This window comes from Dasypus novemcinctus, chromosome 21, assembly GCF_030445035.2.
Source record: "Dasypus novemcinctus isolate mDasNov1 chromosome 21, mDasNov1.1.hap2, whole genome shotgun sequence".
NCBI classification, from domain to species: domain Eukaryota; kingdom Metazoa; phylum Chordata; class Mammalia; order Cingulata; family Dasypodidae; genus Dasypus; species Dasypus novemcinctus.
In genome coordinates, this window is record NC_080693.1 from 15303628 (window position 1) to 15320872 (window position 17245).

Here is a 17245-nt window from a genome sequence, read left to right on the forward strand (position 1 = left end):
AAAAGTAAAGGATTAGGGAAGCAGACTTGGCCCAGTGGTTAGGGCGTCCGCCTACCACGTGGGAGGTCCGTGGTTCAAACCCCGGACTTGCCCCGTGTGGAGCTGGCCCATGCGCAGTGCTGATGCGCGCAGAGTACCGTGCTATGCAGGGGTGTCCCCAGCGTAGGGGAGCCCCATGCGCAAGGATGCGCCCCGTAAGGAGAGCCGCCCAGCGCGAAAGAAAGTGCAGCCTGCCCAGGGGTGGTGCCGCCCACACGGAGAGGTGACGCAGCAAGATGACGCAACAAAACGAGGCACGGATTCTGGGTGTTGCTGCCAAGAATACAAGCAGACACAAAAGAACACACAGCGAATGGACAGAGAGTGCACAACCGGGGGGGTGGGGGCAAAGTGAGGAAGGGGAGGAAAAAATAAACCTTTAACGGACTTTGGCCCAGTGGTTGGGGCGTCCGTCTACCACATGGGAGGTCCGTGGTTCAAACCCCGGGCCTCCTTGACCCGTGTGGAGCTGGCCATGCGCAGTGCTGATGTGCGCAAGGAGTGCCCTGCCATGCGGGGGTGTCCCCCGCGTAGGGGAGCCCCACGCGCAAGGAGTGCACACATAAGGAGAGCCGCCCAGCGCGAAGGAGGGAGCAGCCTGCCCAGGAATGGCACCGCCCACACTTCCCGTGCTGCTGACGACAACAGAAGCGGACAAAGAAACAAGACGCAGCAAATAGACACAGAACAGACAACTGGGGGGGGGGGGGGAATTAAATAAATAAATCTTTAAAAAAAAAAAGGATTAAATAGAGTATTTTTCATTATTTTCATCAGTTGCTCAAAATCATGTCCTATTTTATCTTTCTTCATATTTAGATTGTAACTTATATGGCTCTTCCTATTTAGATTGTAACTTATATGGCTTCTAATAGCTTTTATTTCTTATTCACGGAAGAAACCTGTACCTACACCCTATTTCTAAGATCATCCAGGGTTTAAGCATAGTTAAGTCAATCTATTTTCTTCTTGAAAACTGTCTCTCAGTTTCCTTTGATTGCTTTGTTTTAATTTGTATCCATTGATTTCTATACTTTCTAATGTGCTGCACAGCTGACATTCTAGAACTTGTTTTTCATTATCCTCATAAATTAAATCTATGGTTTCTTTGATGCCGTTTCTTCCTCTTTCTTAGATTTCAGTCTTATGTTTTGGGGGCCTGTTTAGTTAGAAGGAGTTTAGGGCCAACTACGAATTAGCAGTCTCCACACAAGACCGCCCTCACTTCTGACACCAGCTGCAAGTTCAGGTGGGGTTCACAGCCACTCTCACATTCAGTAATTTTCTAGACACACAGACCTCATTGAAAGTGGCTGTACTCATGGTCATGGTTTATTAGATATAGATTAAAGATACAGATTAAAATCAGCCGCAGGGTGTGCACGTAGGGCAGAGCCAGGAGAAGTCAGGCCTTGGCGCTCTGCATTTGTGTGACAGTCTGCGTGGAGTACTGCCAACCAGGGCAGCGTGCCTGAGGCTCAGTGCTCTGAGTTTTTCCTGGGACTCCAATTTCTTAGGATGATTCATTCCCCACGTGGCTGGTCCCAGTCTCTACGTCAGCTGGTGCAAAGCCCTCTCCCTAAGCCACACTGCTGGTCTTTCTGGGGAGCCTCCAGCCCTCTATCTGGTGCGCCCTGCCCCACCCTACATCACATTGTTAGGCTACACAAGGTCCCCAAACAGAGGTGCTCCTATCAGGCCTTACGATCCAGGGTCCCGAGAGGGCCAGAGGCCCAGGGCAAGGTCTAGACCATCTCCTCCTCTTCTCGTCCCTCGTTTACAGGAACCAGTTCTTTAATATCTCTGAGAATACTCAATGTTTTTTTCTGATCTTCAAATCATGGGTTACGTTTCCTCTAGAGTCCTTTTGTCTTTTATTTATCTTGATCTTTGGAGGGGCGTGTGTCCTTTGGTTTTCCTCACAGTTCTGGTGAGCAGGCCATTTGTCCTGAGGAGTGAACGAGTACAGTGATTTATAAAACAAATGGCCTGGCTTCTCCTGTCCCGGCATTTGGGTTTTTTTCTCCAGTAGACCTCTCCTCTGGGTGGGAAGATGGGGGGCAGCTCAATGCACAGGCGGGTTGTGTCGACCCACCATCTCTGTTTCGGGGTTTAGGGTGAGGGGCAGGCAGGCCCCTGGCAGTTTGTTCATACGGTACCCCTCCCGCGCTCCTCCAGAGCCCGCCCTCCCCAAGCCAAAGCCAGCAGGGCCCTGTGCGGGCGCGCTGGCCTGCGGGCAGCTCTCGCCTTGTCCTTCCCGTCAGCCTGCTCATGCTGCGCCTCGGGCCTGAGAGGGGGCCCCTGTGGCGACGCACTCCAGCAGTCACCTGCGGTCGAATCGTCCTGATTTCACTCCTTCATCACTGCCTCTCTGAGGAACCCAAAATCTTCAAGCCACTGTGGGGCGCCACTGGGACAAACAAGATGCGGCCTTCTATTTCTATGCAAGACCGTGGCTTCCTGTGTCCTCCCGGAGTGGGAGGGCGCCAGCTTCCCCTCTTCCAGAAACTCGTCAGGCTTTGGGTCTCTTCTCCGATTCTCTGTGTCGCTCATCACTTTATTTTCTTTTAAATATCTTTATTGGTATTTTAACAGTGTTTTCAGAAGAAGGGGAATTAAGCAGTGTCAGTCATTTTGAAAGCTGGAAGCTAAATATGTCCACTTCAGACATGAAAGTCTTGTAAATTTTTATATAGTCAGGTCTACTGTTTTGCAATCTGTTAGATCTTAATGACTTAATATCTTTTTGTTTTGTTCTCAATCAGATCAACTTAGGCCATCTTTCAAAATTGAAGCAAATAAGAAGGCTCTTGGGAGGATGCTGCTCTTAATAGGAATGAGAAGTTAAAGCTCACGTATGATTTATTAAAAACAGATATGGGGAAACGGACTTTGGCCCAGTGGTTAGGGCGTCCGTCTACCACATGGGAGGTCCGTGGTTCAAACCCCGGGCCTCCTTGACTCATGTGGAGCTGGCCCATGCGCAGTGCTGATGCGCGCAAGGAGTGCCGTGCCATGCAGGGGTGTCCCCCGCGTAGGGGAGCCCCACGTGCAAGGAGTGTGCCCCGTAAGGAGAGCCGCCCAGTGCAAAAGAGGGTGCATCCTGCCCAGGAATGGCTCCGCCCACACTTCCCGTGCCGCTGACAACAACAGAAGCGGACAAAGAAACAAGACGCAGCAAATAGACACAGAGAACAGACAACCAGGGTGGGGGGGAAAGGGGGGGGATAAATAAATTTAAAAAAATAAATAAATAAATGGAATCATATTTAAAAATAATAATAAAAAATAGATGTGATAGCTAAAACCATGGTAGTCTGTGCAATCCATGTTAGCCCAAACAGTCCCCAAAGGCAGTGCTGTATCATGGTATAATATTGGGGAGGGGGATGGTCATAAAGATGAACCTGAAGGTTAAATGATTCTATTTAAGAAGCAAAGAAGCCTATAGCTTTATATTTCCAAAAGCGATGGTTCAAATACAGTTTTGGCATTTGAACAGGCGTATTTCAATTTACTGCATAATCATAAGAGTGCTTCATTTTCCCACCATGTTGGATGCATGAGGTATGGTATAGGGTTAGATTTAATCAACATTCATCAAGTTTCTACACTGTGCCAGGCTTTGTTCTAAGTGCTGTTTCACATGATACATTTGGTTTTTGCAAATGATTTATATATTTATAATGTTCTTTCCTTGTAGAACATAGCTAGACTGAATTAAGTCTCAATATTATGCATTTAGCCAACCTGGGAAGTGTTTTGCCTTCAAATCCAGATCCATGAAGAGGTGCTGTTCTATACATTTGATACAGGGTAGCTTTCATCCTACTTTGATGAAGAAATCGGGTGTCAGCAAGGATGAGTAATTGGTTTACGGTCACACAGCTAGGATGTAACAGAACCAGTTCTCGAATCCAGGTCTCTGTCTAGGGTTTCTATGCAGTTAGACTCCCCAGTGTGCTAACAGCCTTCTTTTCAAGTCCTCTTACTTCCCTTGTGATTTGTCACTGTCCCTTCTCAGGTACCCCTTGGCTTTGCTGTGTCAGCCAGCGTCCGAGTGGGCAACGCTCTGGGGGCGGGGAATGCCGAGCAGGCGCGGCACTCCTGCGTCACTGTCATCCTGTGCGCAGGTGAGCGCAAGCTGCCGGCTCCTCGCATCCTCACTGAACTCAGCAGGGCAAGTTGAAGTACACGTAGCAGACTTCCTCTAGGGATGGTCATACATACACGCAAACCAAACCTTTACTCTCTGTGCTGTTCTCAATTTACTCGGTTAAATAAAGCTGCTCGTGATGATTTTCTATAATTATATGCCAGCTAACTAATGGTAAGTTTGGTACCATTAAAATCATTTTAAAGGGTAGTGCAGGTGTGACCAGTTCTCCCTGTTCTTGAATCACACAGCTTTTAAGTCTCAGTTTTACTGTTGCATAATTTGAGAAGTTAGAAAAAATTTCTGCTTGAACTGACTTCTTAGAGTGCTTTTTCTATGAATCTTTCTTTAAAAAAAAAAAAAGCCATCTGACATCTCTTTCACAGTCAATATGAAGAAACCTGAGATCTTATTCAAATTATTACATTTCTTAAATTATCAGAAGTCAGTCCTAGGTTTTATCACCCTGTGAATTTTCTTTTTTGTTGTTGCTTCCATATTTTCCAGGCATTTGTGCACTCGTAGTGGGAGTCTTACTTGCAGCTTTGAAGGATGTGGTTGCCTATATATTTACCAGAGACAAGTATGTACACAACTTATAGAAAAAATACTTCTAGTCTATCCTTACTTCGTTCACTGCACTTTTCTGAATAGGAGAGGGGAGTAGGATTCTATTAATACTTCCCAGGAGACTCTGTAGGGCAGCCAGTGATTAATTTGAATGAAGGAAGCCCATGAAAATCATCTCCATTCCTCCAACACCCAATTTATTTATTCATGAACATGAGTGGGGTTTCTCCTGTACTCAAAGCCGGTTTTGCTTAGAGATAAATAGAAAAAGCACATCCAATGTCCTCACCCCCGGGAAGAGAATCTGCAGTCCAAGGACAGAGCCCACAGCATCCATGCCTGAGCCACAGACCATTTGGTGTAGTATTTGCATGAATTGCTGGCCCAATCTTAGGTTGAATTTTATTACATTTTCTATAATTATGTGACTACGTAATTATTTAGACAATGCAGTGTCTTCTTGAATAAACCCAATCCTTTCCCTAGGAAACGTCAATAATTTACACCAATTGGCCTTTCTTACTCTCATGAAGAAATTTTGTTTTATTACTTTCAAGTGTGTGTTCCTCGTTTCATCTGATCACATTTGTTTGTTTCGTCATTTTTCTAAACTGTTTTTTGTAGAGACTGTGTTCTGTGTCATGCGTAGTCTCTGATGTCTCTGTTCCTTTAGCTTGTGGTCAGCTAGTGTATCGACAGACATTTCCTGAACACTTGCAGCAAATAATAATAATTATAACCACAGCTCTCCCAGTCTTTGCGGGTTGGTTCTGTGTTGGGCACCCCTTCAGTGCTTAGCCTTAGCCATTTACAACTCTGTCTTTGCCTTCATGTCCTGCTGAGGCTACAGAAGAGCCAGAGCTGAAAGCGTAGGGTCTCTGCGTGTCTTTTCTGAGCATGCTCCTGCCGTGGGCATGCGTGTGGCTTGGTACATTCCCTGATATACGTGGTAGTTTTAGTGGGCCAATTCTCTAAAGAATCTCTCGCCTCAGCTTTTCTTCCAAGGCTTGAATTATCTATTATTTGCCTTGGTGACAATTTTTTTTTCGCCTCAGGTGATAATGGGTTGTGCATTTACCTTTCGTTGTTTTAAGGGGAGATCCTCTGCATGGAGCCTTTCCTCCCTGAGAGATTTCTGAGGCAGGTATCTTCCATCAGTCCTTCCTGTAGCCTATTCTCATAGGTCAAAACAGGCAAACAGAAGTCTCTAAGAACAAAGTCTGCTTTTTTCCCTTCCAGAGCCAGGTTCCCACTCTGGAAATATGGGCTGTTGTCTTCCAGACCACCGCTGAGCCAGAGGTGGGAGTGATGGTGAAAGGGCAAGGAAAAATGTCACATTACTTGTCTACTGTTTTTAAGTTGCCTTTTTTTTTTTTATTAAAAAATTACTAAAGTATATCACTCATAATGAACATGCATAAATAATAAGTGCATAGTACAAATTGTGAACTTATGAAGCAAACATACATAATATCATAGAGGATTCCCATACCTCACCCCACCCCCAATACATTTCATTATTGTGAAAAGTATAACAAATTATGAAAGAGCATTGTCAAAGTATTACTACTAATTCTAGTCCATATCTTATATTTGGTGTATTTGTCCCCTGATCCACCCTATTATTATTATTTTTGTTCATAAACCATAAATTTACTTTAAGTGTACAATCATTTGGTATAATTTGGTATAATCACAAAATTGTGCATTCATCACTTCAATCAGTATTAGAGGGAAGTGGACTTGGCCCAATGGATAGGGCATCCACCTACCATATGGGAGGTCTGCGGTTCAAACCCCGGGCCTCCTTGACCTGTGTGGAGCTGGCCCATGCGCAGTGCTGATGCGTGCAGGGAGTGCCGTGCCACACAGGGGTGTCCCCCGTGTAGGGGAGCCCCACACGCAAGGAGCGCGCCCCATAAGAAGAGCCGCCCAGCGTGAAAGAAAGTGCTACCTGCCCAAGAATGGTGCCGCACACACAGAGAGCTGACAGAACAGCAAGATGATACAACAAAAAGAAACACAGGGGAAACGGACTTTGGCCCAGTGGTTAGGGCGTCCGTCTACCATATGGGAGGTCCGCGGTTCAAACCCCGGGCGTCCTTGACCCGTGTGGAGCTGGCCATGTGCAGCGCTGATGCGCGCAAGGAGTGCCGTGCCACGCAAGGGTGTCCCCCGCGTGGGGTAGCCCCACGCGCAAGGAGTGCGCCCGTGAGGAGAGCCGCCCAGCGTGAAAAGAAAGAGCAGCCTGCCCAGGAATGGCGCCGCCCACGCTTCCCGTGCCGCTGACGACAACAGAAGCGGACAAAGAAACAAGACGCAGTAAAAAGACACCAAGAACAGACAACCAGGGGAGGGGGGGAAATTTAATAAATAAATAAAAAAAAAAAAAAAAAAAAAGAAACACAGATTTCGTGTGCTACTGATAAGAATAGAGGCGGTCACAGAAGAACAGACAGCAAATGCACACAGAGAGCAAACAATGGGGGAGGGGAGAAAAATCTAAAAAAAAAAAAAATTAGAGCGTTTTCATTATTCCCAAAAGGAAAAAAACAAAACACTATCATACCTATGTGTTATCACTGCTAATTAAAAATGATGTGCTTTCACCATTTCTCTTCATTTCCAAACACTTACATACAACTTTTTACCAATTCTGCAGATTAACCCTCAGCTTTCCATTTTCTAACTATATTCTGTTCTCTTGATGACATAATCTACCTATTAACTCCATGAGTTTGCTCAAAATCATATAATATTTGTCTTTTTGTGCCTGTCTTGCTTCACTCAACGTAGTGTCCTCCAGGTTCATCCACGTTTTCTTATGCTTCAAGACTTCATTTTTTCTTACAGCTGCATAATACCTCGTTGTGTGTATATACTACAGTTTGTCTATCCGTAAGCTGATGGACACCTACATTGTTTCCATACTTTGCAATTATGAATACGCTTGCTATGAACATCGGTGTGCAGATGTCTGTTCATGTCCCTGCTTTCACTTGTAGGTATTTACCTAGTGGTGGTATTGCCCAGTTACCTGGCAGATCTATATCCAGCTTCTCTGGGAACCACCAGACTTCCACAATGACTGTTCCGTTCTACAGTCCCACCAACAGTGAGCAGGCATTCCTATCTCTCCATCCTCTCCAACACTTGTAGTTTTCTGTTTTGTTAATAGGGGCCATTCTAGCAGGTGTTAAATGATATCTCATTGTAGCTTTGATTTGCATTTCCCTAATAGCCAGTGATGTTGAACATTTTTGCATGTGTTTTGGCCGCCACTTGTATTTCTTTTTTAGAAAATTCTGTTCAGATCTGTAGCAGTTTGAAATAATTGATGAATTCCGAAAAGAAATATTGGATTATGCTTATAATCTGATCTGTACCTGGGCATGATTGAGTTGTGATTAGGGCGTTGAGTCCCCACCCCTTGGTGGGTGGGGACTCACAGATAAAAGGCATGGCAAAGGACAGAGTTGAAGCTTTTTGATGCCGGGGGTTTTTGATGTTGGTGTTTCCTGCTGAAGGGTTAAGCTAGAGCCCTGGGAAGTCAGCCCACAGAGGAAAGAGAAGTCAGCCCCAGGAGGAGAGGAACCCTGAGCCCAGGAAGAAGCAAGCCCTGGGAAGAAAGGAACCCTGAACCCAGAAAGAAGCAAGACCCTGGAAGGGAGGAACCCAGGAGGCCTGAACCCTCGCAGCGTCAGCAGCCATCTTGCTCCAAATAGACTTTGGTGAGGGAAGTAACTTAGGCTTTATGGCCTCGTATCTGTAGGCTCCTACCCCAAATATAAAAACCAACCAATTTCTGGTATTTTACATCAGCACTCCTTTGGCTGACTAATAGAGAATTTGGTACTGAGGAGTGGGGAAGTGCTTTTGCAATTACCGAAATGCTGGAAAGGTTTTATAAATGGGTAATGGGTATTTTTTGGAGGAACTGTGAGATGCTGGATGGAAAAGGCCTAGATCACTTTGACAAGACTGTTGATAGTAATATGGATGCTGTAGAGACTTTTTATGATGCCTTGGAAGTAAATGATGAAACTATTTTTGGAAACTGGAGGAAAGGCGATCCATGTTTTAAAGTTACAGAGAGCTTAGCAAGATTAACTCCTGGTGTTTTATGGAAGGCAGAATTTGAAAATGGCGAGCCTGGGCATTTAGCTGAAGAAATTTCGAAAGTAAACCTGGAGAATGTGGCTTGGCTTCTGCTTGCAGCTTATAGCAAAATGCTGGATGAGAGAGATATGCTGAGGATGGAACTGTCAGGCACAAAGAAAACAGAAACTGATTCTGGAAATTCCAAGCCTCTGGAAATCAAGCTCCCAGGTGAAAGTGCCCCATTAGAGGACTTAACTAAACTTGGAACTTGCAAATCAGGAAGTGAAGATGCAGTTATGTCGGAAAGACTTGTGGAAAGTCATTGTCTGATGGCTTGGGCCCCTGCTTCCTGCATGCTAAACCAACAGACTTTTTGAGAGAGCTGTATGAACAGAATGACTGTCAGCCTGGAATAAAAGTGACATAGAAAGGAGCGATTGAAGGAGAAAGAGCTTTAAGAGAAAAACCATGGAAGCTGAGATCTGGAATTAGGACATCACCTTGGGCCAAGAGAGGAACCCCACCCATGTGTACGGAGAGGGTGAGTTTGCACCAGTGGTTGAAGAAAGTGGATGTTCCCACCTGATGTTCTGGGAGAGTTTTGCTGCCCCAGGGTACAGAGAAGGTGCAGCACATTCCCCAAGGATTAGAGCGGTTAAGCTCAGTACCCCACAGGTCTGAGAGGGATGGACCTGTCCCCCCAAAGGTTAGGGAAGACCAGGTGGTCAACTCATTGCTCTGAGAGGGTTGAGCCTGTTTGCCAAAGGTTAGGGGGAATGTTGTCTTCACGTCACTGTACGAGGGGGGTTAAGACTAACCCAAAGATTGGGTAAGGTATGGCAATCACCCCAAAACTCTTGGAGGGTGAGGTCTGGAACTTGGTCAACACCCAGATGCTTGATGAGGGTGGAACCAAGAAAATGGCCATTGGTCAAGCATGTGGAAAGGGTGGGTCCCCATAAGGCCCCAAAGAGAAAAAACCATCATCTTAAGAATGACTCTCAGACTGAAATCGAATAGAGGATGCCCTGAAGGTTTACTGAACTGCAGAGAAACTGTAGCTCACATTTCCCTCCCAGTTTCTCCTTATTGTGATGAAAATATTTATCCTTTTTCTATCAGTTTGTGTATTGGAAGCAGATGAATTGTTTTGTAAGTTTCAGAGGTCTATAGCAGACAGGGCTTTGCCCCAAGACAAACTGTATTTCTTTAAATTGCTTATGATATGATTTAGTACTTGTATTGCAACTGATTTAAGGCTTTTTTGAATATTGTAAGGACTTTTTGGATTTCAGAGGGTGGAGTGTAGCAGTTTGAAATAATTGATGAATTCCAAAAAGAAATATTGGATTATGCTTATAATCTGATCTGTACCTAGGCATGACTGAGTTGTGATTAGGGCGTGGGGACTCACAGATAAAAGGCACGGCAAAGGACAGAGTTGAGGGCTTTTGATGTTGGAGTTTGATGCTGAAGCCTTAAGCTGGAGCCCGGGAAGTCAGCCCACAGAGGAAAGAGAAGTCAGCCCCAGGAGGAGAGGAACCCTGAGCCCAGGAAGAAGCAAGCCCTGGGAAGAGAGGAACCCTGAACCCAGAGAGGAGCAAGACCCTGGAAGGGGGAACCCAGGAAGCCTGAGCCCTCGCAGCGTCAGCAGCCATCTTGCTCCAACACATGGAAATACCTTGGTGAGGGAAGTGACTTATGCTTTAAGGCCTCGTATCTGTAGGCTCCTACCCCAAGTAAATACCCTTTATAAAAACCAACCAATTTCTGGTATTTTGCATCAGCATCCCTTTGGCTAATACAAGGTCTTTTGCCCATTTTTAAATCAGGTCACTTGTATTTTTTATTTTTGACCTATAGGATCTCTTTGTACATCATGCATATTAGACCCTTGTCAGATGTGTGACATCTTTCCTTGTAGTATCTTTGTCTTGCTTTGGTATTAATGTGATGTTGGCTTCATAAAATGTGTTGGGTAATTTTCCCTCCAATATTTAAGAAGATCTAAACAGAATTGATATTAATTCTTCTCTAAATGTTTGGTAGAATTCACTTGTGATGCCATCTGGTCATGGACTTTTATTGTTTAAGACTTTGGATGACAGATTCAATCTCTTTAGTTGTGATTCGTCTGTTTGTTGAGTTCCTGTATTTCTTATAGAGTCATTGTAGTTTGTATATTTTTAGGAATTTATCCATTTAATCTAGGCTTTCTAATTCGTTGGCATACGGGTTCTCATAATATCCTCTTATGATCATTTTTATTTCTGTGGGGTCAGTCATAATGTCCCCCCTCTCATTCCTAATTTTATTTATTTGCATCCTCTTTTTTTCTTTGTTGGTCTAGATAGGGGTTTGTTGATTTTATTGATCTTGTTAAAGAATCAGCTTTTGTTTTGTTGATTTTTCTCTATTTTTTCCCCCTCAATTTCATTTATTTCTGCTCTAACCTTTGCTTCTTTCTGTTTGCTTTGGGATTGGTTTGCTGTTCTTTTAAAAAAGAAAAAAATTTTTATTTATTTATTTCTCTCCCCCCCTGCCCTACCCCAGCTGTCTGTTCTCTGTGTCTATTTGCTGCATGTTCTTCTTTGTCCACTTCTGTTGTTGTCAACGGCACGGGAATCTGTGTTTCTTTTTGTTGTGTCATCTTGCTTTGTCAGCTCTCCGTGTGTGTGGCACCATTCCTGGGCAGGCTGTACTTTCTTTTGCACTGGGCGGCTCTTCTTACGGGGTGCACTCCTTGTGCGTGGGGCTCCCCTATGCGAGGACACCGTTGTGTGGCATGGCACTCCTTGCGCGCATCAGCGCTGCACGTGGGCCAGCTCCACACGGGTCAAGGAGGCCCGGGGTTTGAACCGTGGACCTCCCATGTGGTAGACGGATGCCCTAACCACTGGGCCAAGTCCGCTTCCCAGATTGTCTCTTATGCATCTCTTACCACTTTTCTGCATTTAAAGTCTGTTTTGTCTGACACAAGTATAGCTACCCCTGCTCTCTTTTGGTTACTGCTTGTGTGAAATATCTTTTTTCAACCTTTCACTTTCAGTCTTTTTGCATCCTTGGGTCTAAGGTAAGTCTCCACCTGCAGACAGCATATGCATAGTTCATGTTTTCTTATCCATTCTATCAGGCTATGTCTTTGATTGGGGAGTTTAATTCATTAATATTCAAGAGTATTACTGTAAAGGCGTTACTAACATCATTTTATCCTTTGGCTTTCACATGTCATATCTTATTTTTGTCTGTCTTTTTTACCCTTTTGGTTACCTTTCTGAAAGTCTTCCCTTCTACACTCTCCTCCAAGCCTCTCTCTCATCTTTTCTTTTCTGGCCGCAGAACTCCCTTTAGTGTTGACTGCACAGATGGATTCTTGTTTGCAAACTCTTAGTTTCTATTTATCTGTGAATATTTTAAACTCACCACCATATTTGAAGGACTGTTTTGCCTGATAAAGAATTCTTAGCTGGCAGTTTTTCTCTTTTCAGTACCTTAATTATATCATACCACTGCTGCCTTGGCTTCATCATTTCTGAAGAGAAATCTGCAGTAAGTCTTACTGGTGTCCTTTGTGTGTGATGTTTCACTTCTCTACGTTCTCAGAATTTTCTCTTTAACTTTGCATTTGGGTTCTGAATGTTATGTGTCTTGGGTAGGTCTATTGGGATTTATTCTAATTGGAGTACACTGTGCTTCCTAGACACATATATCCATGTCTTTCTTGAGAGTTGGGAAATTTTCAGCTGTAATTTCCTTAAATACTCTTTCTGCCTCTGCCCCCTTCTCTTCTTCTGGAACTCCCATCCAACATATATTGGTGTGATTCGTGCTATCATTCAGCTCCCTGAGCCCCTGCTTAAGTTTTTCCATTCTTTTTTCTCTCTGTTCTCTCTTTTCAATTTCAACTGCTCTGTCCTCTGTGTCCCTGATTCTTTCTTCCATGATTTCAGATTTGCTGTTGTGTGCCTCTATTATATTTTCAATCTCACTTACTGCGTCTTTCATTCCCATAAGCTCTGTTATTTTTCTGTCCAAGATTTCATATTCTTCTCTGCTCTTAATGCAGGAGTTCTTAATCTTTGTTGTTCCGCAGACCCATTTGCCAGTCAGGTGGAAAACATGGACCCCTTCTCAGAATGTAGTGGCAGATAGTTTTAGGACACTCAACTACCATTGGGTCTAACAACTGCCATAATTTCTAAGTATGGATGAGTGTAAATGATTTTTCAAGATATGCAGCAACTGTAATGTGATATGAAATGAATACTACTGTGATTTATTGCATACATTCATAAGTGAAGGAATGCTAGATTTCTGTTAGAGGTCAGAGAAAATAAAGATAAGTTGATTTTTTTCAATTCAAGAACCCTTGTCTTAATGTCTTTTATTTCTTCAGCCATGTTGTCCTTCAACTCCATGATTTGATTTAGGAGATTTATATGAAACTCATTGATTAGTTATTTGAAGTCCTGTGTCTCATCTGGAACTTTGATTTGTTCCTTTGCCTGAGTCATATCTTCCTTTTTCTTAGTAAGGCTTGTAATTTTTTGCTGATGCCTATGCATCTGATTCTAATGCTCAGTTTACTCTCTCTTGCCTAGGGATTTACTAAGTAGCTGTATACCACCACTGTTCTTTGACTCTTGGTTCAACTTGATCTAGATATTTAGGATTGCCCCTGTTTAACTACTTAAACCAGGACTAAGGACCCAGTAATGGGGTGCAGGCCAGTTTCCAAGGTCCTTGGCGAGGGGGACAGTAAAGGCACCTGATTGCCTCTTTTGTTTGTTTATTATTATTTTCCCCCTCTTTTAGTGCACTTTTCTGGTATGCCAGCAGATGGTGCTCTTTGGCAGACCTCTCAGCTCAGATTCCAGGTGGTAGGAGAGAATGCATTAACTGAACCCTGCTCTGGGTGGTGCAGAAACAGTGTGCTCAGGGCAAGCCAAAACTTTGTCAGAAACTGTTCTCCCGTGGCCAGCGGCACTGTCCCTCCCTCTGAGTCTTCAGTCACCAGCCCAGGGCAGTAGGAGGTGTCTGAGGAGGCAAATGGTCTTTAGCTCTCTGTCGGCTCTCAGGGCAAACAGTGTCGCTGCCCCACCCAGCCTGGAAACGCAGGACCCCTCCACCACAGCAGACCAAGGCCCTGCCAAAATCTGAATTTGCTATAGGTAGGCTGCTTCCTTCCTTCTTCCCTCTTTTAAGGAAAATGACCCCTCCACTCCCCTCAGTCTGCAGCTGCCTGCCATCTGAGTCTAAACTACCTTTGTCCCTCCTCTGGACTTGTATCTGATGTTTTCACTTGTGTTCTTGAGCCCTTCCACTCAGTTCTCCACATTGATCTTCTCAAGGACACATATCTGATCATACCCCACCTTGCCCCACCAGCTCTCTCTCTAGCCTCATTTCCCTCTGCATTTCCTCTTGGCCTTCCTTTCCTGAAATGCCCCACACTCCCTCCTTCCACAAGACAAGGCCCGGGCACGGGCTGTCCTCTTGGCTTAGTCCCTTCTTCCATGGTTAAACGCAAGGCCCCGACGACAGACTCCTGGGCTCAAATCCTGGTGCCTTTACTTCCCAGCCACTTGAAACCAGACAAGTTACACTTTTTTTTAAAACACTTTTTAAAATAAAGCTAATAGATTACAAAGAACGTTACATTAAAAACCATAAAAAACATAAGAGATTCCCATATACCCCACTCTCCACCCCCCCCACCCCATCATTTTTGTAAATTGTATTTTTTTTTTAAGATATATACATCTGATGTGGGAGGAGTGGTGCGGGAGGTGGGGGGTATACGGGAACTTCTTATATTTTTTAATGTAACAAGTTACTCTTTTAAGTCCTGGTTTCCTCCTTTGAAAATTAGGAGCAATAGTAACATCTATCTCGCTTGTCATTCATTCAGAGGATTGCGGTTAGTACCTCTTGTCATCAGTAAAACAAACCAGGTAGTCCCGGAGCTCATGGGCCCAGTCCCTCCACCTGCTACAGCTCAAGTATCTCTCGACTCACTGCACTCTGCTCTCCCTGCTGCTCTTCTCTTGTATTCTGTCCCTCCAGTAGGATCTAAAGGCACCATCCTCGTGGGATAGATGGAATGTCAACTTGAGCAGCCCCTGTCTGTAACCAGGATTCAGATCTCTTCTCACTAACCCAGCCACCATCACCAAACTCAGACACAGACGCAGACACACATACGGAGTAAAATCAGCTTCTCACTTGTCCATCTCTCCCAAAGTAGCTGTATGAGTTGAGGAAGAGAGGAGGGTTGAATCAAGGGGTTGGGTGGATGTGATAGGGGAGGTTTCTCTCTCTCCAGGTTTTTTCCCACTAAGACTCAGGTGGATGAGAAAGGTCTACTATTGGTCAAATGTACTTTATCTTACTGAGGGAGACAAACTATTCAAATCAGAACATTTTTCCAACTGAGCCAGGGAGACCAAATAAGAGTTACCTTTTTATTCATTGTATGATAAAAATAATTTTTAAAATTATACACCTATAAATAAACATGGTTTTATTTTATTTTATTTTAAAGATTTATTCTCTCCCTTTCCCCCCTCTCCCCCATTCCGTTGTCTGCTCTCTCTGTCCATTTGCTGTGTTCTTCTGTGTCTGCTTGTATTCTTGTTAGCGGCACTAGGAATCTGTGTCTCTTTTTGTCACATCATCTTGCTGCGTCAGCTCTCCGTGTGTGTGGTTCCACTCCTGGGCAGGCTGCACTTTTTTTGTGCGGGGGTGGCTCTCCTTGTGGGGCACACTCCTTGCGTGTGGGGCTCCCCTATGCAGCACTCCTTGCGCACACCAGCACTGTGCGTGGGCCAGCTCACCACACGGGTCAGGAGGCCCTGGGTTTGAACCCAGGACCTCCCATATGGTAGGCGGATGCTCTTATCAGTTGAACCAAATCCGCTTCCCAACATGGTTTTAAAAAGAAACTTTATTTAATATGCTCTGTTTCACTCAAGAGGTAGCCAATTTTATACATATTTGTTTGGAGTTCTTCTACTGACTCCAGTTATACTTCAACATTACTTACACTTCTGTGTCTTTACTTACTAATCTCAGGATCTATTGACTTCTTTCTGTATGAGAAATTTAGGTACTTCGATTTCCTTCTACTTCTCTCCATACCTATACCTTTCAACTGCTTTCAATTAGCTTACATTGTCAAGCTATTGTCAAATTGTCAAATATTACATTTGTAATATTTACATTCTACTCTGTCACATACATTTTCTGTACTTTTGTCTACTGTTTGGATCTAAAATTTGAAGATCATTGGTTAATTTTTACATTATAACTATGTAACTATTAGTCACTGTAAAACCAAACAGTGTAGAGGCGTGATTTAGCTCTCTGGACTAAACTGATGCTAACCCAAATTGGTTCTCCTTGGTTTCATGTTCTAGTAGTTGGTTAAAATCATGCCATATTTTTGGTTGTTTCGTAATTGGGTCATGTCTTTCTTGTATAACTTTTTCTTTTTCCTGGAGTTTTCATTTCTCTTTTTTTTCCTGTTAACAAAAGAGACAGCTTTTCATTATATCATAAACTACTTCTAGGGTTTATTTTGTTTTGTTGTGGAAAAAAAATTTAACATAAAATTTTCCATTTTAATAATTTTTAAGTGTAAAATTAATTGGCATTATATTCACCATCACCAAAACTTTTTCATCATCCCAAACTCTTAGTTATCAGCTTCTAGGTTTTTAACCCTATGATTTATTTACTAGAATATAGTTTCTTAAATATTTCAGTCCAGCTTGGACTGGTTATTTTCTCAGCCTGCTGCATAGCTATCATTCTAGGATTTCTTTCACTGCACTCTTTGGTTAGGTCCACCATTTCTTGCAATTTGTATTGTCATCTTTCTTGGATTCCTTTTTCATTTTATAGTCATTTTTCCCTCCAGAAAGGATGCACGGAGGTAAACGTACTACATCCTTGCAGATCTAAATATGTCTTTATTTTGCTCTAGCAATTGACTGATAATTTGGCTGGCTATAGAATTTTTTTGCCAGTCTGACTCTCTTTCCTTTGTAGATTTTTTTTTCCCCAGAAAAGCTTTCAGTATTTCTCTTTTTTTCCCCCAACAGATAAACTTTACTACATCTTTAAAGTATCACATATAGGTCTGGTATCTTGTTTTCATAACTGGACAACTCTTAGCTCTTGTTCCTTGTCCAGAGACATAGATAACCCTCCATACATTTTCTCATATTCTTGTTTTTAATCATTGTGACTTGCTGAATCAAAGCAACTGAATTTGATGCAAGCTCAATGTCATTTCCTTCAAGAATGTACTCCTCTTTCTGGCCTTGAGATACTGCACAAGCAACACATGGCCTTATCTGAACCCTATGGGTAAAT

At 43.6% G+C, this 17245-nt stretch overlaps 1 protein-coding gene across 2 annotated transcripts in view; it reads left to right on the top strand.

Moving 5' to 3' along the window:
* LOC101437429 (multidrug and toxin extrusion protein 2-like) overlaps window positions 1-17245 on the top strand; it is a 76938-nt gene that overhangs the window by 43269 nt on the left and 16424 nt on the right. For both annotated transcript variants that reach the window (XM_071210279.1, XM_012524789.3), the window contains exons 10-11: window positions 4064-4172; window positions 4703-4778. In XM_071210279.1, coding sequence (XP_071066380.1) covers window positions 4064-4172; window positions 4703-4778 — 185 coding nt within the window. The remainder of the gene's footprint in view (window positions 1-4063; window positions 4173-4702; window positions 4779-17245) is intronic.